The sequence below is a fragment of the Micromys minutus genome (genome assembly GCF_963924665.1).
Source record: "Micromys minutus genome assembly, chromosome: 13".
NCBI lineage: Eukaryota > Metazoa > Chordata > Mammalia > Rodentia > Muridae > Micromys > Micromys minutus.
In genome coordinates this window covers 10,402,016-10,424,227 of record NC_137982.1, presented here as the reverse complement: position 1 = coordinate 10,424,227, position 22,212 = coordinate 10,402,016, and the positions used below count along the sequence as shown (strand labels likewise).

At 45.2% G+C, this 22,212-nt stretch overlaps 1 protein-coding gene across 7 annotated transcripts in view; it reads right to left on the bottom strand.

The window, feature by feature from the left end:
• Positions 1 to 22,212, bottom strand: part of MAPKAP1 (MAPK associated protein 1) — a 211,676-nt gene that overhangs the window by 29,660 nt on the left and 159,804 nt on the right. For all 7 annotated transcript variants that reach the window (XM_080927363.1, XM_080927361.1, XM_080927365.1 and 4 more), the window contains one exon: positions 11,483 to 11,623. In XM_080927363.1, the coding sequence (XP_080783489.1) occupies positions 11,483 to 11,623 (141 nt within the window). The remainder of the gene's footprint in view (positions 1 to 11,482; positions 11,624 to 22,212) is intronic.

Below are 22,212 nucleotides of genomic sequence, written 5' to 3'. Positions count from 1 at the left end.
GGAGGCACGGACCCAACAATATGTACTGTTTTTAATTTAGAATTTTATTTATGTGTTGGGCATTTTGCTAGCATGTATGTCTGTGTGTCTGCGGACATGTGCTACCTTGTGCCTGCAGAGGCCCTGGATCTCCTGGATCTGGAGTTACAGGTGGTCGTGGGCAGCTGTGTGGATGCTGGGAATCGAATGTGTGTCCTCTTGAAGAGCAGCAAGTGCTTTTAACGGTGAGCCATCTCTTCAGTACCCAACAGTATTTTTATTTACTTATTTATGTATTTATTTATTTATCCTGTGGTGCTGTGGGCTGAACTAGGGCCTCAGGCATGCCAGCTGGGAAAGCACTTTCACTGCTGAGCTATGTCCCTGTCTTTTAACAAAGCCATCACTGTTCTAAAAGCTTAGTTAACTTTTCCTACCGTTTCCATTTCAGAGTTTGCTTTCCTTCCCCACCTGTTAGTGTAGAGAAGGATGACCTCACTGACCTCTGCAATGGTGGTCCTGAAAAGTGACCATAAATAGAAGCACACTTCCATCTAGAAGCTCTCATGCACCCAAGGGGACAAGATGCTGGCAAGGACTCCTCTGAGAGCCCTGCAATTGTCACAAAGGTGTCTAGAGCTTCCCAGCCTCAGCCCCATCAGGTAAAGAGGAGCACAGGGCTGGCCTGGAGTGGCTGGGGTCAACCCTTCCCCCACTCAGAAGCATGGGAGGCCATTTGTCTCCTTTACCAGCACTCCTCCCCTGCCTACTTATCGTCACCATCCGTCATGACCTTTTCATGCTCCCACACTGACAGCTTCCAGATACAGTGAGTCAAACTTCACTGGAAGCAAACTATCACACCAACTGTCAAAGGCAGAAAACATTGCCTGATTGCTGTCCTACATCAACGCCAGCATATAAATCCTTCCTTAACAAGACAGCTCAAAATAAACAAAGCACAACTCTAATGCAGCTACAACTCTCCAGGGAAACAATTTGTCCAAGGTTTAAAGTTATCACTAGGGGACCCTCATCTGTTTTAACTAACCAAACTATTTCCATAAAAGGAAATTAGCACTGTTTGTCATCATCTACAGTGCAGCAGAGGTCCCCCTTTGGGCAGCCCCTGCCCTAGGTCCTGCTGTGACAATGGCTCACTAAGTACCTATTTCTGTTGGTAGCCTAAGCTTTCTCTGTTTAAAGGGTGCAGTACTGAGCAGTTAGGGCCTGGAACTCTGGATCAATAAAGTCTTAAGTTCAAGCTTCAGCACTACCTCAAGCTTTCACTTTGGGCAAACTGGGAAAAGAGGTACAGGAGAGTGCGGAGCTCTTAAGGACTAGTTACTTTCTTTTGTTGTGATAAAGACCATGACTAAAAGCAATTTAGAGAGGAAAGGATTTATTTGGTCTACTCTTTCAACCACAGTCCATCACTGTAGGAAGCCAAGTCAGGAACTCAGATAGGGGTTTGAAACTGAAGCAGACACCACAGAGGAGTGCTGTTACTAACCCTGCTCCTCCTGGCTTACTCTGCTTTCCTATGTAACACTGGACCACCTGCCTAGGGATAGCATTTCCCATAGGAGGCTGGGCCTTCCCACATTCATTATTAACCAAGAAAATGCCCTATAGACTTACCTACAGACCAATTTGTTAGAGGCATTTTCTCCACTGAGGTTCTTTTTCCCAAATGTTTCCAAATTGTACAAAGTTGAAAAAAGATTAACCAGGTCAAGAACTAAGTAAGGCACAACAGCTATGGGCACCTCTTATGTCATTTGACATCGTAGGGAACCAAGAAAGAATATGAACAAGTATGTGCCTGGCCTTAGGCCCGGATACCTAGGATCTGCTAAGTTAGTCTTGAAAGCACAACAACACAGAATGCCCGTCTAGCCAGACAGTCCAACATGTCTATCATCATGGATCCTTTCAATAACCTTGGTCACTAAGTTTCATGGCACAAACCTTCCTGTAACCACTAGGCACTTATGCTAGGAAATGTCCAAGTGCAAAGTCTCCAGGAGACTTTGGTCTTATTGGAGACCAGCATCTGGGAGAGCACATTCTCACTGGTATTACTTTAAGTAAAGAAATTTATTTTTCCAGGAGCCTGAGCTTTCACTTCTGTAAAATGGGGGTGACAAAGGTATCAGCTCCTAGGGTATTATGGGGCTAGAACAGCACAGCATATCAAATGGTTATCCTGTACTGCAGCAAGAAACTCAAGCCATATTACAGTTCTTAAAGATGAACCAGGAGAGGGAAAGCCAGTTTTCTCCTACTGTGTGACACCTGGTATATCAACTATACTCCTGGGAAGGCTCCAGGCCCAGGAGGAGCTGGCCAACACAAACTGGCCAAAATGGGTTTGAGAGGTGGGGGGGAGTGGGAAGACATGCAAACATGAAGCTGGGTGGGAAGAGAGATGAGGGAGGAAATGGAAGGGAGGGGTGAATATGATCAGAATATACTGTATGTAATTTTTAAGGAATTAATAAAACCACTGTATGTATGATATATATTTATGTGTATGTATGTATGTATGTGTGTGTGTGTATATATATCTAAAAATAAAAATTTCAAGGGAAATGAGATGAACCCCAGAAAGGGGAAAAGTAAGTAAATTGCAAAATTAGAAATCAAGACCACACTAGGGAGCTGTTCCACATTGTCTCTGAGGATCACACTGTCATAGGCACACTGAAAATACCACCCACCTCTAGGGAAATGAGACACCACCATGACAACACTGCAGCAGCTGCCACTTCATTCTCAACGGACAGCCTGAGCTGCTGGTTATTGGCTTGTACAGCGTGGGGTGGGGTTCATGCATCAATTTCCTAAGACTTTGAATCTGAGCCTACGAAGCCTACTGCTGTTAAATCCTGGAGCAGTTTTGATACGGTTCCACAATCCTCGTCTTTAGGTTACAGAGCCCGAAGGCCCAGAAAGCCCTCTGGGAGTGCCAATGAACAATGCTTGGCCAGAGTGGAGTTTGCTGAATATATGTGGCAATCGATAGCATCACAGAGCAGTCAGAGAAGTCTCTGAGACTTGTCTGAATTTACACATAGGATCAGACACACAGGCTGTTTGGGCTTAATGAGACCTCAGAGATTAACCAGTCTGAGGCTTTTATTCTCCACTGGAAGATGCTGAGGCTCAGGGCTAGGGACATGACTTGTCTGATGTCACCCATTAATGACAGAGCTGTGACCGTAATTCATTTCCCCATACTAGCAGGCTAGGGCTTAACAGACCAGCACTCCTGACACACACTGATAGAACACATTACAGCATGAAAAGCACTCAGAGCAGGAGAAAATCACTTGGGGTACAGTTATGATGAAGCCTGGAGAGTGCTGCTTCCCTGGACAAGGAGGGGGTGGGCTAAAGGCTCATCGGTTCTTTTCAAGGAGTTCATCATCTCAACTCACTGGGAGCCTCAGCCAAGAGTTGACAGCTCTAGTGTGTGGTGATACGTCTGGTGACAAGTGAGTGCCCCAACTAGACTACTGTCCTGAGCACAAAAACTAATGGGTGGTCCCAGCCAGCATGGCAGCATTCAGCACAGGCTAGACACAAGACGAGACTCGTTCCAGGGGACCTGAGGTTGTACAGGCGCAGTGCTGTTTTGCATGGGGGCTAAGTTCTCTGCGAGAGAAAGGGAGTCCAGCACTAGACACTCTACTGGCACTTGGACACCTCAGGAGCGCTTTTGAAGTAAGTGGGAAGTAGCAATGACCTTTCTTCTAGGCACAGCCCCCTCATCGTAGTAGAGCCTGAATGCCAAGGACAGGGTGCTAATAAATGGTTGTCTTGGTGGAGCTCTAAGGAAACTACTCCAGCTCTTTCTGCTGCTATGGTTCTACTCCATTTTTATGTTCTCTCCTTTTCTCTACTGCTTAATTCCTTCTCTGCCACCAAGGAAATTGACATTGTTTTGAGTAAGTCCAGATTGCTGGACAGGAATTCTCCCAAGGGAGGCTGTGGGAGAGGAGTTGGAGAAGATACAATTAGACAAATCCGACATCTGCAGTCATCAGAATCTCCTCCCAAGAAGCCACTGTGTTAGCTCTAGTACACAGGGTTTCCCAGAGACCACCATCAGGTCAGTACTGTTACCTTTAGTATTAAACTCACTAGATTTTTGTCTGTCCCAATCAGAGGGCCAATCACTGAGCAGCAGAATTGTCAATGCTGAACAAGGTGACCATAGAGATGTGGAGTCTGTGGTGTATGTTCCCTTGTATCACTGTAGTGACCTGACACGGGCCAGGAACATGGAGGATCAGTTACCTCCTGAACATATGAATTCCTCACAGGTACCTAACTAAAAACTACACAAAAGAACTGTCTTGTTCACACAGCTATCCAGAATTATTCATACCACACAGACAGGAGGAAGAACAGAATCCTGGCTGCAGCTGCCTGCTCTCATTGGCTAGCCTTGTGGTGCATCTTCAATGTCTCTATTGCAAAGTTAAAAACACCGGAGTCCATTTTTCTTTGAGTTTTTGCTGTGGTTACTAACTAGGAAATGAAGCAACAGCTGTGTTGACTAACAGATCATTTTAGTGATGCGGGAAGGTCTACGATGATAAGGCAAATGAGGCAAGTTAGCAAAACTGGCTCAGCTACCACGTGACCTCTTTGTCTGAGACTGTTGAGAAAACCAGACGAGAGGCAGAGTTCTTTGAATTCTGTGAGGTCTGACTTCCCTAATACAACAATTATGAGACTTTGAAGCCAGCCTGAGCTACACAGCAAGACCCTGGCCCTTCCCCCAACCCCAGGAGGGGGTGTTCTGAGCCAGCATATATAGTGTGAGGCCAAGGACAGAGTCCCATGGTCAGGGTTGTAACTCTTTGTCGTATAAAAGTGACATTATCATAGTGGTACCTTTGTCCTCTGCCTAGTTTCTTGTCCTAATTTCTGTGAAGCCTTTCCCCACACAGCCACAAAAAAACTTACTCAAGAAAATACTTACTGAGAGCATACTCTAAGCCCCTAGATCATGGCTGTCATTCAGCATCTGACCCCCACCCCATTTTGAGACAGAATTTCTCTGTGTAGCCCTGGCTGTCCTAGAACTCACTCTGTAGACCAGGCTGGCTTTGAAGTCAGAGATCCATCTGCCTCTGCCTCCAGTTCTGGTACTAAAAGGTGTGCACTACCACAATTTCAGTGTCTACGAGACCACTTACCCCTACCAGCCCTGGCATACAAGACCCTACTCACAGAAGGTTAAGTTAATGGAAATAGTCTCAACTTGGTACCAGCACAGGCAAGGTTCATACTTGAAGGCATCTGAACTTTCAGGTTCATGAGGAGGGGAAGCAGGTATGATGAAACATTCTGAAACACTTTAGAGAAACAGCCACAGATAGGATCAGGTCTAAGGGGAGGGAGGAGGTGTGGTAGCTGACTGGCACTATCTAATGAGGAGTGGAGAATGACCCAGAGCCAGGGAGGAGGAGAGGGAAGGAAGTTCATGGCTGGAAACAATGCCTTCCTCTATGTAATCCAGGTTGAGAATATCTGAGGCATCTCTGGTATTACAGCTGAGGCTTAGTCCCAATCCCCTAGAAACTCCACTGTATCTTGAGGAACAAATGGGAGGGAAAGCAAGTTAGTTAGTAGCTATTAAATACTTACTAGCTATATGCCTCTCACACACCGAACCATCTCATCAAAGCCTTCGGGCCTCAGTTTCCTGTCATAAACTGGGGTTACAATGTTGATGTACCAATAGATTAAATAAGGTAGCAAAAGCTGTCTGTATGATGTGAACTGTTAGTAAACTTGAGTTATACAGCACAGACAGGGTTTGCATCCAGGCTGAGTAACCTAAACCACAGTCTCCTCGGGCAAGCCATTAGTATGTCAGATAACAGTTCTGTGATTTCAGTTATTAGTGCCAAGTCTGGTTACTCAAGTGCCAGGTACATACTACACATAGACTAAATGACAGCAGCTGCTAACTTTTCCATAGTTCACTACAAATAACCATCATTATGCAGTGTTAGGGATAGAACTGAGGGGCTCATGCACAGGTAGGTGTTCCTCCTTGAGTCTCCTGTTTTGTGTGGGTGTGGGTGTGGGTGTGTGCTCGAGCACGAATGTCTGTGTGCACACATGCACATGTGCATATGTATGCATGTGTGTGTGGAGAGGCTGGAGGTCAATGCAAGATACTTTCCTCAATCAATTTCCAACCATAGGGTCTTCCTGAACCTGGAGCGTACCCATGCAGCTCAACTAGAACAGCAAACTCCAATCATCCTCCTGTCTCTGCCTCCCCAGTACTGTGATTTTTTCCATGTACCACTGTGGCCTGGCTTCTACATGGGTGCTGGATACTGAACTTAGGTCCTCCTGTTTGTGGGAAAGTGGTAAACAAACTGAGCTATCTCTTGATAATATTTTAGTTAGATTTTGGTCATGAGTTTATTAACAGAATCTACTATTGTTTCAGAGTTAGAGATTGCTTGAGAACTGGTTTATATTTGAGTCTTACAGAGCAAAGCTTGAGTGTCTCTCAACCTCTGACTTTCATGGAAGGAAATGGCAGATGGTAACTAGAGTGTGGACCTCTTCCGCACCATCAGAAGACAGCTGCAGCCGCAGGGCAGAGGCCCAGGTTTCTACCTTCTGTTGTGTAGGCCTGCATACCATGGATTCATGTGGATGGTAGCTCTCTGAGGGGTAAGCAGGGATGCTGGGCAAATGCTGCATAGAGGTGCTCACCACAGGGCCATACGAAATCTCTGTGACTGACACAGGATGGATGGGTGGACAGAACTATCCATCTGTGTCAGGAATGATCCGAAGCACCTGGCTAGTCAGGCAAAATAAAATAAATGATTTACTGATCTCAGAATGTGGCTGCTCACTTGAATACTTATGGAGAGAGTACTGTTTGATGCCCTAAACTTTGGGTTGAACTAAGGCAAAGAATTCCTGGATTGCTGTGTGTAAGTGTGTACTGTGAGTTGAGGGGGTTGTCATGTGCTTTGTAAGGAGGGAGTGTACTCAAGGGTGATTTACCTGACTGTTACAAAGTTTCTTAGGAATAACCACTAAGCTTTCTGCTTTTGATGGGAAAACTTGAGCTCAGCAGATAAGCCCATTCTGATGTGTTGGTTTTTTTTTTTAAATTATTTTATTGGAAACTCTCTGTATTACATTTCAAATGTTATTTTCTCCCTCCCCATTCTCATTCCCCCTCCCCTTCAACTTGTCTCCATGAAGGTGCACCCTCTCCCAATCACCCTCTCCACCTCAGTGCCTTGGCATTTCCCTACATTGGGAAAACGTGCCCTCACTGGACTAAAGGTCTCTTCTCACATTGATGCCAGACAGTGTTATCTTCTGCTACTTATACAACTGGAGTCATGGGTCTCTCCATATGTGCTCAATGGTTGGCGATTTAGTCCATGGGACTGAGATACTGTTTTAGACTCGCCTCAGAGCTGTGACTGTTCACCAAAGAGCACCATGTATGCTCTGACGAGTATCCTGGAGCTGGGATCTCTCAGCTATCTTTATTCTTTTCTATCGTACTGGTTTTCATTGTGGCTACAAGTGAGGCTTCGAAGTCATTTGCAAATTGGGCAACCCAGTTTAACACTTGCAAGATGGAAATTAGGAGGGATGACAAAAGCAACATGAATGACATCCTAGAGCTAAGCTGAGGTACTGCTTAGAACCAGCTTCTGTGGCCAGACACTTCCACACAGCCATACAAGGAAAGCATTCAAATAGCATTTGTTTTATACTTGGTAACAACTATGGCAAGAGAGAAGAGATCTGTCCAGGGTGCCACCACAGTACAGAAGGAAGGTATAACTTACACTTAGTCCTGACAACAGACTCTGAGGCCTCTCAGATGGGTACATGTTTTCCCTTTGCCTTTGGAGAAGCATAGACAGGCTTGTGATCATTCCAGACTCTGCTTCTCACACAGAGACAGAGTGGTAGGCCTGTGGAGCACCGTTTTGGGCCCTTGTCCTGATAGCAATTATGCTACCTGTAGGATTTCCTGGAAAAGCCTGAAGTGGAAATTTAAGGATTCTTTGGAAAGGTGGTTGGATAAATAGGGTAAATAGGACTCAATGCACAGCGACAGAGGCTGAGCTTGGCTTGCTTATAGAGCTGGCTGTGCAAGGCTTGTGGGGCTCAACTCTTCACTGATCTTTGCTTCCCTGAGAGAGGCACAGCCAAGAACTTTTAGCGTCCCTCAGGGTCCCTCCTGCTGACCTGTGCCAGGGCCGAGGTCTGGTTGTCTGCTAGGTAGTGACACTGCTGATGATTCGTGCTTGCTATCCCTACTTTAGTGAACTGGACTGCTGATGTATCGGTGGATGGAGCTGCCTCTGCAAACCTGTGAACCGAACTGCTGATTTCCAGACAACACAGACGGAAGTTGCTCTAAAGAACTTTCCTAAACAGGTCCACTTCTCCTGTATCTTTTCTTTTCTACTACTTCTGGTGGGTGGTAGGTTAAAAGGGAGGTTAAAGTGTTTAAGAACCAACATTAAAAATAGGTTTTGAAAAGATTAAAGTTTCAGAAGCCATCAGAAAAAGCAGACTCTGAGGCTGAGGATTTGATAGTGTCTTCTATGCAAGAATGAGTTGGACTTTCCAGAAGCCATGTAAAAATCCAGGTGTGGCCGTGTACATCTGTATTCCTAGTGCTGGAGAGGTGAAGACAAGCAGATTTCTTGATTGCTGAAGAGCATAGACAAGTTGTCAAACTCTGGGTTCATCAAGCAGGGAAGGAGCAACTGACGATGGGGTGTCAGGTATGGCCGTCACAGCCAGCACGTCAGATTCAATATGGGCACCTGGCAGTTCAAGTGTTACTCAGACCCAGTAGAGATGTCTGTCTATCCTTCCAAAGGTACTGGTGGTGACTTCTTACAATCCCCAGCTCTTCCTACAGTCCCTAGTGCTGACTGACAAGTGGGTGATCCCCTCACTCATTGCTGAGAACTTTGTTATATGTCAGGACACAGGAGACAGACTTTCAGATGCTGCACCCTGGCTTGCATTCAGATAGTTAGCACATGTGGTGGCCGGAAGAGGATGTAGGATCCTCTGCAATTGCAGATGGCTGGGAGGCTCCACATGGGTGCTGAAAACTGAACCTAGGTCCTCTGGAAAATCAATTAACTCTCTTAACCACTGAGCCTCTTTTTCCAGCCTGAGGAAGAGATTGTATAGTCATGAGCACAATTCAGAACATGTAACAGTAACAGTCTGCTGAGATGTCAGCTGAGGTGTTCCTGTCAGGTTAGTTTAAGGTGATGTGACAGCATGGGTCACCGGGGAGTACTGATGCAGGGTACTCATAATCAAGGCTACAGTGACATCAGAAGATCCAATATGGCAAACTTCTCAGAGTCATTACACACTAGTTTTTGAGTTAAGTTTTAAGTATATACTCAGTAACCTTTTACTATCATCAGATCTTCTGAAATTCCCACATTCAGTTATATGAAACCATGTGCTTCAAGGGCTACTGTTAGAGAAGCGGAGCTCTAGAAAAATGTAGCTCCCTGCAAAACCACACACGTTCCTGTGTGGCGCATTTGGGAGAAGGCTGTCTTAGTTTGAGTTATATTGTTGTGAAGAGACACCATGACCATGGAAACTCTTATAAAGGAAAACATTTAATTGGAGGTTCAGTCCATTATTATCAGGACAGGAAGCACTGAGGCGTGCAGACAGACTAGATGCAAGAGAGGTAGCTGAGAGTTCTATATATGAATTAGCAGACATCAGGAAGAGTGAGATACTGGGCTTGGCTTGAGGATCTGAAACCTCAAAGCCCTCCCCTCAGTGACACATCTACTCCAACAAGGCCACATCTCCTAATAGTGCCACTCCTTATGGGCCTATGGGAGGCATTTTTATTCAAACTATCACAGAGGTCACCCCTCCTTTGGAGGGCTGGGAGAGACTGAATGGAGGAACCTGAGCAAGCTGAGCACGTGTCCTTTCCTAAGCTCATGCCAGCCCTAGACACCTGACTTTTCTCTCTGAGCAGTGCTTGCATTTCATCTCCACAAGAGGCACCAAAAACAAGCATCCCTAGTGAATACAGTACTCAAAGTTTTATGTTCTTAACTTTCTATTTGAGATAGGGTCTTACTATGTAGCTCTGGCTGAACTACTGGACAGGGCAGGACCGAGGCTCAGAGAGACAGTTTTAAGTCAGTTGAAGTTCAGTTGCCCATCTCTTAACTAGGAAGCTGAATGAACATTCAACATATGGCAAGCTCCTGTCAATAAAACTGGGAAGGGGACTGTGGAGATGACTTAGTACAGTGCTTATGATATCAGCCTGAGGACTTGAGTTAGGATTCTCAGAACTCAAGTGAAAAGGCAGTACTGAGGTGTCAGAGGCAGGGGGATGCTGTGGGCTTGCTGGTTGGTCAGTCTAGCCAAATTGGTAAGGTCCAAGGTTGGTCAAAGACCCTGTCTTAAAAGATATCATGAAGATAACAGGAAAGAAGACACCTGAGGTTGGCTCTGTCTCTATAGGCTCACACACCTGCACACATGTACAGCTGGAAAAGAATACTGGAAGAGCTTTTTGAGGTTCAGGATGTATTAGATAGGCTCGGATTAATGCCAATATCAGAGATTTTATTATGAAAAATATAAACTTAGCAATTTTAGAGATAGATTAAATCTTTATCCCCTATGCAACAGGCAAACAAGGCCATTTGGGAGAGAGATATGGCAGGGTAATAATTCAGCTCCCTCACTGTGTGAGCCTGGTATTCTCCCAGCTTCTCCCCTCCCCTCCCCTCCCCTCTCCAAGCATAGGGATCTTTGTTAGAATGCAAAGGATGTGAGCTGGTCAGATCTGGGTTCCAGACAATACCATCACCAGCTTGAGTGGATTTTGTTGGGGATGAGGTTATCTCTGTCCCTCTTCACCATCTCTGTCAGGTGGGATGGCAAAACCTGCCACCTTCTAGGTAAGGAGCGCAAGGGAAGCAAATATCACAGTGACTCAGACACAGTGGACACCTCAACAACGCAGCCATGATAATGAGGTATTAACATCTTGTTGACTACTATGATGATTTTTCTATTCCTGTTAGGTTTAAGTAAAAGCAGAAATTTTGTGTTTAACCAGAGCCAGTCAAGCCCAAACATTAGTCGAAAGTGAGTACTAGATTTTCTGGTGAGACCCAAATATAACCTGTAAAATCATTAAGAAGCTTCGTAAACAAGGAAGCTATGAGGTTGGGCAGTAAGAACAGGTGCACAGCGGTGTCCCCAGGAGCTCTGAGGACAACCCCAGGACCAGAGCCATGGAACTTCTCAAAAGTCTATCCGTTTGAGGACAGTGTTAAGTGAACTCTTTCTAATCTTCTGCTTCATAGTGAGCCTTCACTGTTTAACACTTCCTCAGAAAACAAATTCTCTTCTCTAGTTACCTAGGTCACATAAGAGCTGCATCCCCACATACACTCACCTAACTGCACATCAGTTGTGAACCGCAGTCTGTGGATCATGCTGACTTTGAAGGACTTGTAATGGTGGCTGCTAAGCATATCCTGTACTGTAGCGATGTCAATTTGTGAATCCTCCTCGAAAACTCCGTCTGCCCTTGAACCTGGGGAGGAAAAGAACAGTTTAACACATAAAGATACATGAGGCTTGGCGAATGGTGTCTGCTTAAAATGCTTTGGGATAAATTAAAACAATACGGGCGATTTAATTTGGAGGAAAAGGCTGAGCGATGACTTAATAATGCTATTCCAGTAAACAGAATGCCACCGTATGAATCATCCTGCAGTTAATTCCACAAACACTGCCTATGCAGTGGGGAGACAGGCATGAGCAGGATCAAGCAGCTCCACGGAGATGGTCAAAATCTGGGAGTGTGGCAACCAGGGAAGTCACCGAAGCTCCCTGAAGAACCCCAGCTCTTCCAAATCCCTAACCTGCTTGCTCAGTAGCTCCCTGCCTTGTGTGTGGCAGTCCCCCACCTCACGCAGAAGCCTCTTTCTTGCTGGCCTTGGAACTGCTAAGCTGCCTCTGTGATCTGACCACAAGACCTTCTGGTTCATTTCTCTAGAGACCTCATTGACCACTCACTCACACATTCACTCACTCACTTACTCACACACTCACTCAAAACACTCACACTCACACATTCACTCACTCACTCATTCACACACTCACTCATTCACTTAAAACACTCACACACTCACTAATTCACGCCACACTCATACACTCATTCACACTCACACGCACAATCACTCATTAATTCATTCATGTACTCACACACTCACATTTACTTAAAACACTCACACACACACACACACATTCACACTCATATACTCACTGCTCGCTCACCCACTTGATCATACACTCATGCACCCGCTCACATATTCACGCACTCACACTCGCTCGCTCACTCACCCACATACAGTGTATAATATAACGTTGGTGAAAAACGGGAAGATCAGTGCTCTAAAAATCTCCCTGGATCCCAGGCGTCTTGAATGAAGTCTTTCTGACAGCTAGCAGTTAAGGAAGAACAGCTTATGAACTAGCTGAACAGTCTTCTACTCTCAGCATCCTCACAGTGCCTTCTCTCACATCCTGCTAAACTCTGCAGACTGGTTACACCAGGCAAAGGCAAACATGGTTCAGTACCCCGAGCCTGGGGTATACACTTCTGAGGTGCAATTGCTGGGCCTTGTTCATGGCCCAGACCACTCCTTCAGCTCCACCCCAGAATGACTAAGATCTTCCTCTTCCTCAGGCTAGCTCAGACTTTACCTCTTCAATGAAATCTGTTTTGGTGGCTTTGACACACATGTATAGTAGCTGGTATATACTGGACCAACAGCTGGGCAGACCTAGTTCAACTCCCACCTCTGCCTTTAATTTGTTGTGTGATCTTAGCTAAGTAACTACCTCTGTGAACTCACTCTCGATATTCACAGAACATAAAAATTCATATAAAGAATCTAATGCATAAGATGATTAACAAACAGCCAGAGGGGGCTGATACTCAGCCTTGTCCTAGGCCTGTAAAATGGTTGCTGTGTCGTAACATGGAAATTTCATGAAGGTATAAAGTTTCTTATTCATCTTTATGTTTTCTGCCAAGAACAGTATATATAAGTAGTGTGTTCGCACTAGACTTGCTAAATTAATAATGGTCAGTCTGCTACCCAGGTCAGCCAAGACAACTACTTTATTCATGTTAAGCCTCATGACAACATGGACGGTCCTGCAATTTCCCATCTTAAATTGATACAAAGCTAAGCCATATCCCAAGGTCACATGCGCTAGTTACAGGCAAACCACAAGGAACTCCAGGAATTCCTTCAGATGGAGTTGGTGGGAGAGAAAGCACTAGCTTTGGGCATCAGTGTAAAACTGCTGTTCCGCGCAGCCTGACAACTTCATGCTTTTCTTTGCCTATAGGCTGACCTTCTAAAGAAGTCAGCTTCCCTTTTCTTTGCACTGAACGCAGTCATTAGGAACTGTGCATTCTGCTCCTAAGTACTATGGCTATGTATATGGACGACACAGCACCTTTAGGCTGGTGTGCTGGGAAGAGCGTGATACACCTTGGACATAGTCCCGCCTTAGAGCATACTGCACATGCTTCAGAGCACCCTGTTTCCCGCCTCACTCCCTACTGGTCTCCTCCCTATCCCTTCTCAAAAGCCTGGCCCAAATGAGGCTCCAGGAAGGGAGATTTTTCTTGACTCTAAGTCCCCAAATCTAGTACTGCTCCTGACATCGGATCTCTTACTGAACAGTGACCAGCAAGCCATTGTCTGTCTCTGCCTCTAGACTGTAAGCCACAGGAGGGCAGTCAGTGATGGCTGTGCTCACCCTGTAGTCAGTCCTAGCTACTGTGCAGAGAAAGCAGGAGCTCAGTGTAAGTGCAGTGTGAGCACCAGGTGCTGTGTTCAGAGAGGCCATAACTTAACCAGCATCCTATTGCAGGACAAACTGAGTGACATGCCATCTCTGCAAGAGCCATCTGTTGACTTCTTTCATTCTTTGAAGCACTGGTGATCTGGGGCAGATCATGGTCGTCAATGTTTCCTGGGAAACATGACATCAGAACAAGGGCTGGGTAAATTTAACACATTCACTTTCTCCAAACTACATTTTAATAGAAACCTAACTGCCAAATGCATTTATTTTTATCTTAGGACTTTTTATACACAAAATTATAAAGAAAGCAGTCCTGATTTCTTAAACACCAAAGTCTACCTTTGCCACCATTGCTGAGAATGGCTCATCAGACAGCCCTGAATTAGACAGTTTAGCTCTGAATTCCAATGCTTCTGGAACTTTAACTAATTGGTCTTTCCTAAACACTGCAGGTATTTGATTTGTAAAGAGTAATAGTTCATTATATTAAAATGCCAATTACTACAACAAAACAACAAAACCCAACACTTAAGATTTTTACCTTTTATGTTGGATTAAAACCAATTTAAAAATTACTATAATGTGACATACAATTTTTTTTACTGAGCAATTTCAATGCCAGCTGCTAATAAAGCATCTTAGCTGCAAATGATAATTCAGATGCTTTTAGATAAAGTGGTACATAAATACGGCTAGGGATTGATTTAGCTTCCCGCAGAAGCTGCTGAAGAATGACACACTCTGTTTAATACACCAGCTAATGTGTCCTAAAAGCTCAAACAAGTGCCAGTTTTCACGGCTAACTTTACTGTGGGAGATTAATGAAAACTTTATATTTTGCTGAAATGTTGATAATGGGCAGATAAGGTGATAGGATTTCAGTCAAGGTCTAAAGCTATGGAATAACCAGCAAAGCTTGTCCAAGACTTTCCTAGCTGGAACTGGCTCAACACTAATGCTTCGCACCCTGACCTTCTGCGCTCTGCCAGGGAAAATCCACACCACACAGAGGGTTTCAGTTTCCTGATGCCTTGCCCGGCTGAATGTTAAGATCTGAAGGCAGAGCATCAAGGGATGCTCTCCAGTGCTGGTGCTCAGTCCTGCATCCCCTCCATGCAGGTCACCTGCTGAACTCAACAGCAGCTCTGAAGTTTACTGCCAGTTTTCAAGTGGGGCCCGAGAGCCACTGAGTGCAGGGCTTATCTGTGTGTGCACGTCTCACCTGCTCCTGTCAGGACTGTGGGATATGAGAAGGCACTGGCAGAAAAGGCTCTTTGATCCTTAGAAACTCATGACCCAGCTACAGAATGCAAAGCAACAGAATAAGCAGACAAGCCCAATGAATGGTGCCTGCAATAGACATCCCATCTCAGGACAGATACCTGAAGCAAAGCACTGGATCAGCAGTGTTTGGGGACCAGAAAAATGCAATGGGTTGCTGTGTAAATCTTTTATGTCTGTACCCTGGAGAAGGGGGAACCCAAACACACATGCAAGACACTTGGTATTGTGACATTTGTATATGGAAATCATTACCATACTATCAGCTTCACATTTAAACCCTATTTTTGTTCAAGATGACATTTTATCTTCTCAAAGTGAAAAGTAGAGACAACCAGAATGTCTTAAAAACAAACACACAAAATTCCTCCCCAAACCATTAATTTAATTGAGATATAACCCTTTGGTATTTTGTTAAATTAGCAATTAAAAAGGTCACAAGCAATTAAATAAGACAAAAGCCACACTGTGTTCATCTACATTAAAGCTAAACTGGATCTTCTTCCGAACGACAAGATAAATTGTAATGGTGCCTTCAAAGACTTCGCAGTGTACTCTGTCAAAGTCGTGAGTGGTAATGTCTCTATGTGCTGTGCATTACCATAATGTATGGTGTCAAAATGCTCAGGTTGCAGGAACTCAAGGCTGAATGTGATAGATCACATTTTGGGGGTGGGGCTTAGCACTGATTGGAGCACCAGAGCACAAATGTACTAACAAGAGGCCCTGAGAGGGTGCAACTCAGAAGGGCTTGGAAGCAACAGAGAATCTTAGAGGAAGCAGTCTAATTCTCTGGAGAAAAACCAGGAGGATTATGGACCTGGTCTCTGGGAAGAAAGACCAAACAGGCTGGAATGAGAAACACAAAGGGAAGCAGGGGGTTAATGAAGGAGCCGGGTCCAAGGCAATTCCTGCTCCTGCAGTGAAGAAGAGTGGGTGCTGCGAGACTGAACACAGGTATAACGTCAGATGTAGATTAGAAGCCACCCTGGGTTTACAGTGATTAGGACAGGACCATATGGCTCTGGAGTCCCTGTGTTCCTGTGTTCCTTTGGTTTGTTTCATTTGCCTTCTCCTCTTGAGTGTTACTAAAAGCAGTTCCTACACCCCTGTCCCCCCATGTCTACCCCTGTAACCCCAGGACAAGAGAATGTGCATTAGAACAGTGAACTCAAAATCAGAGACCCACAAGTATAGGCCTGGGCCAGTGGCGGGCGCATCTACCTCCAAGCTCCCTTCAGGGCCCTGTAGTCCTACACTGTCTTCATAGTAACTGTAAAACATCTTTGCCTTTTACACTCATTCCCTTACAAGTGCACAGTACAATAAAGAGCTCTGATTCCACGTTGCAATTAACCTTTAGGTAACTATCACTTGAATTTTGATATAAATGAAAATTAATACCAACAATTATCTGAAAAGGGTACAGAAACTCTCTCCTCTGTTTCAACAACGTATCTGTGTTAGGACAAATTGTCTTCCTACACTACAACCCAAACAATGTCATGCAACAAACTGCGTACAGAAGCAGATGTGAATATCTGAGATATCCTATTAGCTGGACAAGAATGTGCAGGAGTGCGCAGTGTGGCTGGGCCACAGCTCAGGTGGCAGACCGTCTGCCTAGTATGTGCGAGGCTCTGGGCACAGCAGGATAGCTCAGCACGCACACACCAGGCATGGATGTGCACACCTGTAACCCTAGCATGCGGGAGGTTATTCTCAGTACAAAAAGACTCCAAGGTCAGCCTGGCATCAGGCCAGCCTGCCTCAGAGCTGGGAGTAATACAGGGCTACTATTCACATTAACATTCCAAAGAAGATCTAGTTTTGTTTATTTTACAAAAGTGTCTATACTAACAGATCTACTGTTTTTTATGACTTAATAAACACAACTTCCTGTCTATATTTTAGGTATAGACAATAAATAACTTTTGTAGTCTTCAATACATTTTTATTAGTTAGGTGGTGCACACATCTTTAATGTGTCAGGTTCAGTCCCCAGTACCAAAAAGGAAGGGAAATGATTTGTTTTGTCATTGTGTATTGTTTTGATTTGGAAATTTTTGTTTCCCGTTTTATCTTGGTATTTATTTATTTTGAGTCATGGTGTGTTTATGTGTTTTAGCTGGCCTGGAACTCTCAATCCTCTTGCTTCAGGTCTTTTTGGTGCTGGTGATTGAACCTGAGTCCTAAGTGAGTCAAGCATCTGATCTACATCATGTAGGCACTGGAACACAAGCCGTGAGTCAGCTGCTGACTGCTGGGTGGGTAGGCCCTTCCTGTCCTTGGTGCCCATTTAGACGCCATGATGGGACACAGAAGTGGACTCAGTCCAGGGCGTGTGCTGCCTCCTGACAACAAATTCAGCTGAAAGCTTCTATACACATTCCAGGGGTAAGTCTGCTCTTAGTGCTGAGAGCTAACTACAACTCCCCATTTCACAGTCCTTCATACGGGCGATTTTATAGGTACCAAGGGAAACATTTCGAGGCACATGGCTTTTTTTCCAAACAAGTAAGCATGAGTCATTAAGTCAAAGCTCACATGGACTCAGATGTTTGCTATTGGCAGGTTCTGTACCCACAGAGCAAGTTACCCAGGACGTTCAAGTTCATCCTTTGGCTCAGTGGGTCTCAGACCAAGTCTAAAAGGCCTAGTCTAGTGCAAGTTAAAGCAACTTCAGTCTCCTGTAACAAGCCTAGAACCTAACCAGAAAGTAAGCATCTTCTCCCATACCCTTGCTTTGCAGGGTTCTCAGATGACTAGAAAGGGTAGGAATTCTGAGCCAACAATGAACTGTGCAGAGTGATGAAGTGCAGTTGAGGAGTCTAAAGGTAGGCACACAGAAAAACATGGCTGTGCAAGGAACTGACTGGGAAAGGAAAAACAAACCTTGGCCCCCTCAACTGTACCCCAAAATCTTGCAATCCTTTCCACTCCCCAACCACTCCTGCTTTAGCAAAGGTGGACTCTGCTCAGGTTGTACCATGTAGCTGGGGCAGCCTTTCTTCTTCACAATGTCTATGCTTCAAATTCTAGTTCAACAGAGCCTTCCTTGTTTCTTTCTTAAAACCTGCAGTGATCAGGGGAAGACTCTCACTGTTGCTTCCACATAAACATCTGTGGTCTCCTTGTGCATAGGCCATTTCCACACTATGTGGTAACTGCATCGTACTTGGTAAATGTTCAACAAAAGCTGGCAGGAGGCCCATGCAACCATAAGCTTTGATCTGAGAAGTTCTGTGGTTAGAAGAATCTGAGGCTTCAACCTCACCCCGTGAGTTCACCTGGGTCTACTGAACTCTCCAGGTTTCCCAGACCCTTCAACAGAGTGTGGAGGACAGAGATTTAGCCCGACAGTTATTCAGTGTGTGCCATACATACTGTAATAGATGCTATATATTTAGCACTATAAACATGTAATCTCCTTTCATTTCCCAAAGTCCTTTTAGGTCAGATGATATCCTCCTCCAATAGGTAAGAAAAATAAGGTCAATGTGTCTTCAGGCTCTTTGATTCTGCATCTGTGAAAACTGAGCCAGGAACTGAGCGGCCTGTGTACCCACTGTGTACCCTTTGGGTAAAGACAGTCCTTCAGTGGGCTGGAGCTGGACAACTCCACAGGCCATAACTCTATTGAGGAAATGGACTATGGACATGCCTGCCCCGCTGGAACAAAGGAAACAGGAAGAAGACCTAAATGTCCCTCTTCCAGGCAGACTCAGTGCTGGACGCCTGAGTGAGTCATGGAGAAAACTCTCCCGTAGTGCTCTGAATCCATCACTTTTTTTTCCAGAAGCCGTTTACGTCCCCAAAGTCCCATAAGCCCAAAGCTTCCCCTCTATTAAACACTTCCCTTCAGCTGCTAGTCATTTTTGCTGGTCTCTAAAAAACAATCAATAGGTGATATACTAGAACACACACAGACCCCTCTACAGTACTCTTTTTAAAGCCACCAGGATCACACAGTAGGATATAGGACATGTTACAACTTGAGCAGGGATCCTTGCTGTCACAGTGTTTAATTGATTGAACTCCTGGAGCCAGAGGCAGTGTGCTAGAGGACTTCTTACGTAGAGATGTCAGCTCTCCCTCAATAAATCAAGGTAATCTTGCTTTATGAGGTGGTCAGAAGGAAGCAGCTTTAGATCTGCACAATTTCTGATGAGAACAGATGACAAAGGGGCCCGCCTAGCCCTCAGCTCACCCTGCTCTCAAGCTTGGGCCAGGGTGGTCCTCCCAGTGCAGAGCACTCTCCTGTCTTGAGGATTCAGATGGGCAGTGTCTAGCTTACAACATTCTCAGTTTGACTCATTTTTCACTTTCCTCAAAGAAGCCTATTCCTCTAGAAAGCCACTCAAAAGTTGCCCTTGCTAAATAAACACACTGACTCTTCACTTGAGCCCACCAAGTAGCAAAAGCACATGCCAGTCTGTCTTCATTTTGTATGGACTTTTGATAGAGGGAACAGAGGTAAATGACTTCTTGGAGTTCCCTTGAGTCACAAGAGCAAAAACACACAGAACAGAGCCTTTGCCCATTTAGTTGAGGTGAGGCTTCAACCTAAGGGGGTAATTGAGGAAGAGCATACGGATGTTTATCCGAGCACCTTGCTGGAGGGACCAGATCTGAGCCATAGTGGGCCAGTGATGGGCAGGGCCAAACCTTGACTAGACTATACTCCTCTTACCTCCACTTAAACCCAAGCCTCTCTCAGCACCTGAAAGCAGACTTGGGTGTTGCTGAGTCCTTCATTGGTCCCCTTCCTGCTGCAGCCACACCTGGTAAATCTCCTTTCTCTGCCTTTCACTCTCCAGTATATCACGACTAGTCTTTTGCTGCCCATTCTATAACCCTATAGCTGGATCATAACCAAGATCCAATGTATCCTGGCTGCTTTTCTGTGTCAACCTGACACAAGCTGGGGTTATCAGAGAGAAAGGAGCCTCAGTTGAGGAAATGCCTCCTTGAGATCCAGCTGTAAGGCGTTTTCTCAACTAGTGATCAAGGGGGAAGAGCCCAGCCCATTGTGAGCGATGCCATCCCTGAGTGAGTCAGAGGAAGCAAGCCAGTAAGCAGCATCCCTCCATGACCTCTGCATCAGCTCCTGCTTTCAGGTTCCTATTCTGTGTGAGTTCCTGTTCTGACTTCCTTTGGTGATGAACAGCCATGTGGAAGTGTAAGCTGAATATTACCAGCTTGCTTCTTAGTCATGGCGTTTCAGTACAGCAATAGAAATCCTAAGACACAACATTAACCTGTAAAGGACAAATGAACAAATACACATTCAACGTGAGCACAGCTGCCCTGAGAGCTGGTGTGTGACCATTTTCAGGGTAGGACATAGGACTCATGATGGGTTTGCTTGCAACTTAGGCTGGCAAAACTTCCATTCCCTCCTTCCTCTGAGATGTCTTTGCTTCTACTCAGGACAGGAGGACAGTAATGGGTTTTCTTGGATGTGAACATTGGACAGTTTACACAGCAGAACACCTATGAACTAGGAAAATCTGACCAACACTGAGGTAGCTCTCTCCCTGAATCTAGAATCAAGAGGTAGAACACAACACAGAGAAAACCCACCTCCCATCCAGTCACTGCAGGAACATCACCTGATGCATTACTGGGGGTAGTAGGGCACATTCTGGGGCCAGGAGCCGACTGGAAGAGAGCGAGGCTCTGTGCCCTCACTTAGAGCCCAGACAGGGGTTTGTGGCTCGTCAAACATGTTTCCTTACTGCTCTAATGTACCAGTGTATCGCTTAATGAAAGTTCTTAATTGTAATTCAATTAATTACATACACAGAGTCCCCAATTACATTTTCCAATAAGACATTGGCTGTGGTACAGGTCTAAATGCACTTAACCAATTTTAATATATTAAGACCAATTTCCCTTGAATACTAATTACTACCTAATGATGAAAGGGGGGTTTTCAGAAAGGGGGAGAGAGAAAAGTCAATTCATGTGGAAGTTCTTAGCCCATACAGCACAATGGAAGCTTCCATTACTCAAGAGTTCCCAAGGACAGGGCATGGGTTTGCTTCCTGTCAAGGGCAGCACAGCTTTTAGCCCCAGGGGTCCGTTCCTCCTTTGCCAAAAGTCTGTGGGAGTGCTAAGAGGGTTCTAGGAGGCTGAGACTGGAGTTTGGTAATGGCCACCCTCATAGGGTTCACTGTGGTTCATTATGAGCTTTTAATGCACTGTGTCATTTGCTTCCACAGTTGACACTCACAACAACCCAAATGGTGGGATCATCATGACATGAAGAAACGAGGCTTACAGAGGATTTGCCCACGTGACAAAGCAGTGCCAGACACTTTACCTCTTCTCCTATACACACCTGACCCCCGCTAACAGACAGCAAGAAGTGGACAGGAACGGTGTGGTAACACTTCCATTTCATTTAAATTCTGTTCGTGTGCAAGAAGCTGTTATGCAACATCAAGTAGAAAATTCCTTACAGAGAATACCTACCCCCAAGCCAGACAAGCAACTGCCTCTCAGCAATAAGTCACCCTGAAATATGGACCATGGGTGCCACAAGTCACTGCTCCTTGTAAACAGAGCTTATTTTCATGATCACATTTTCCTTTGTATTTGATGAGTACTGTAGTCTAATAAAAGGGCTTTAAAGCCCTTCTTTCAACTAACAGGATAGAAACTGGTGAGATTAGTAATTTGTAACAGAAAAAAACAAAGCCTCCATGAGCTGAGAGAAACCACCAGGGAGTCTCCAGGCCAGGCAGAGAGCAAATGGGAGGAGGGATGGGCCTGCTGTGAATAAGCAACACAAAGGGGTCTGGAAGCCCATCAAAGGCCAACAGCTTTCCTTCAGTTTTCTTTCTCTTTCTAAGGCACTGGTGATAGGAGGGCAGTGAAATCTAACCGGAGAAACCTGCGGTAGTAAAGATACCTTTCCTCTGGCTCAAAGAGAGGGCTTCCGGGGCCCACACTCCCTCAGGGGGATGAGAGACAGGATATTCAGATCTGGCCAGGGCGATGGGGCTG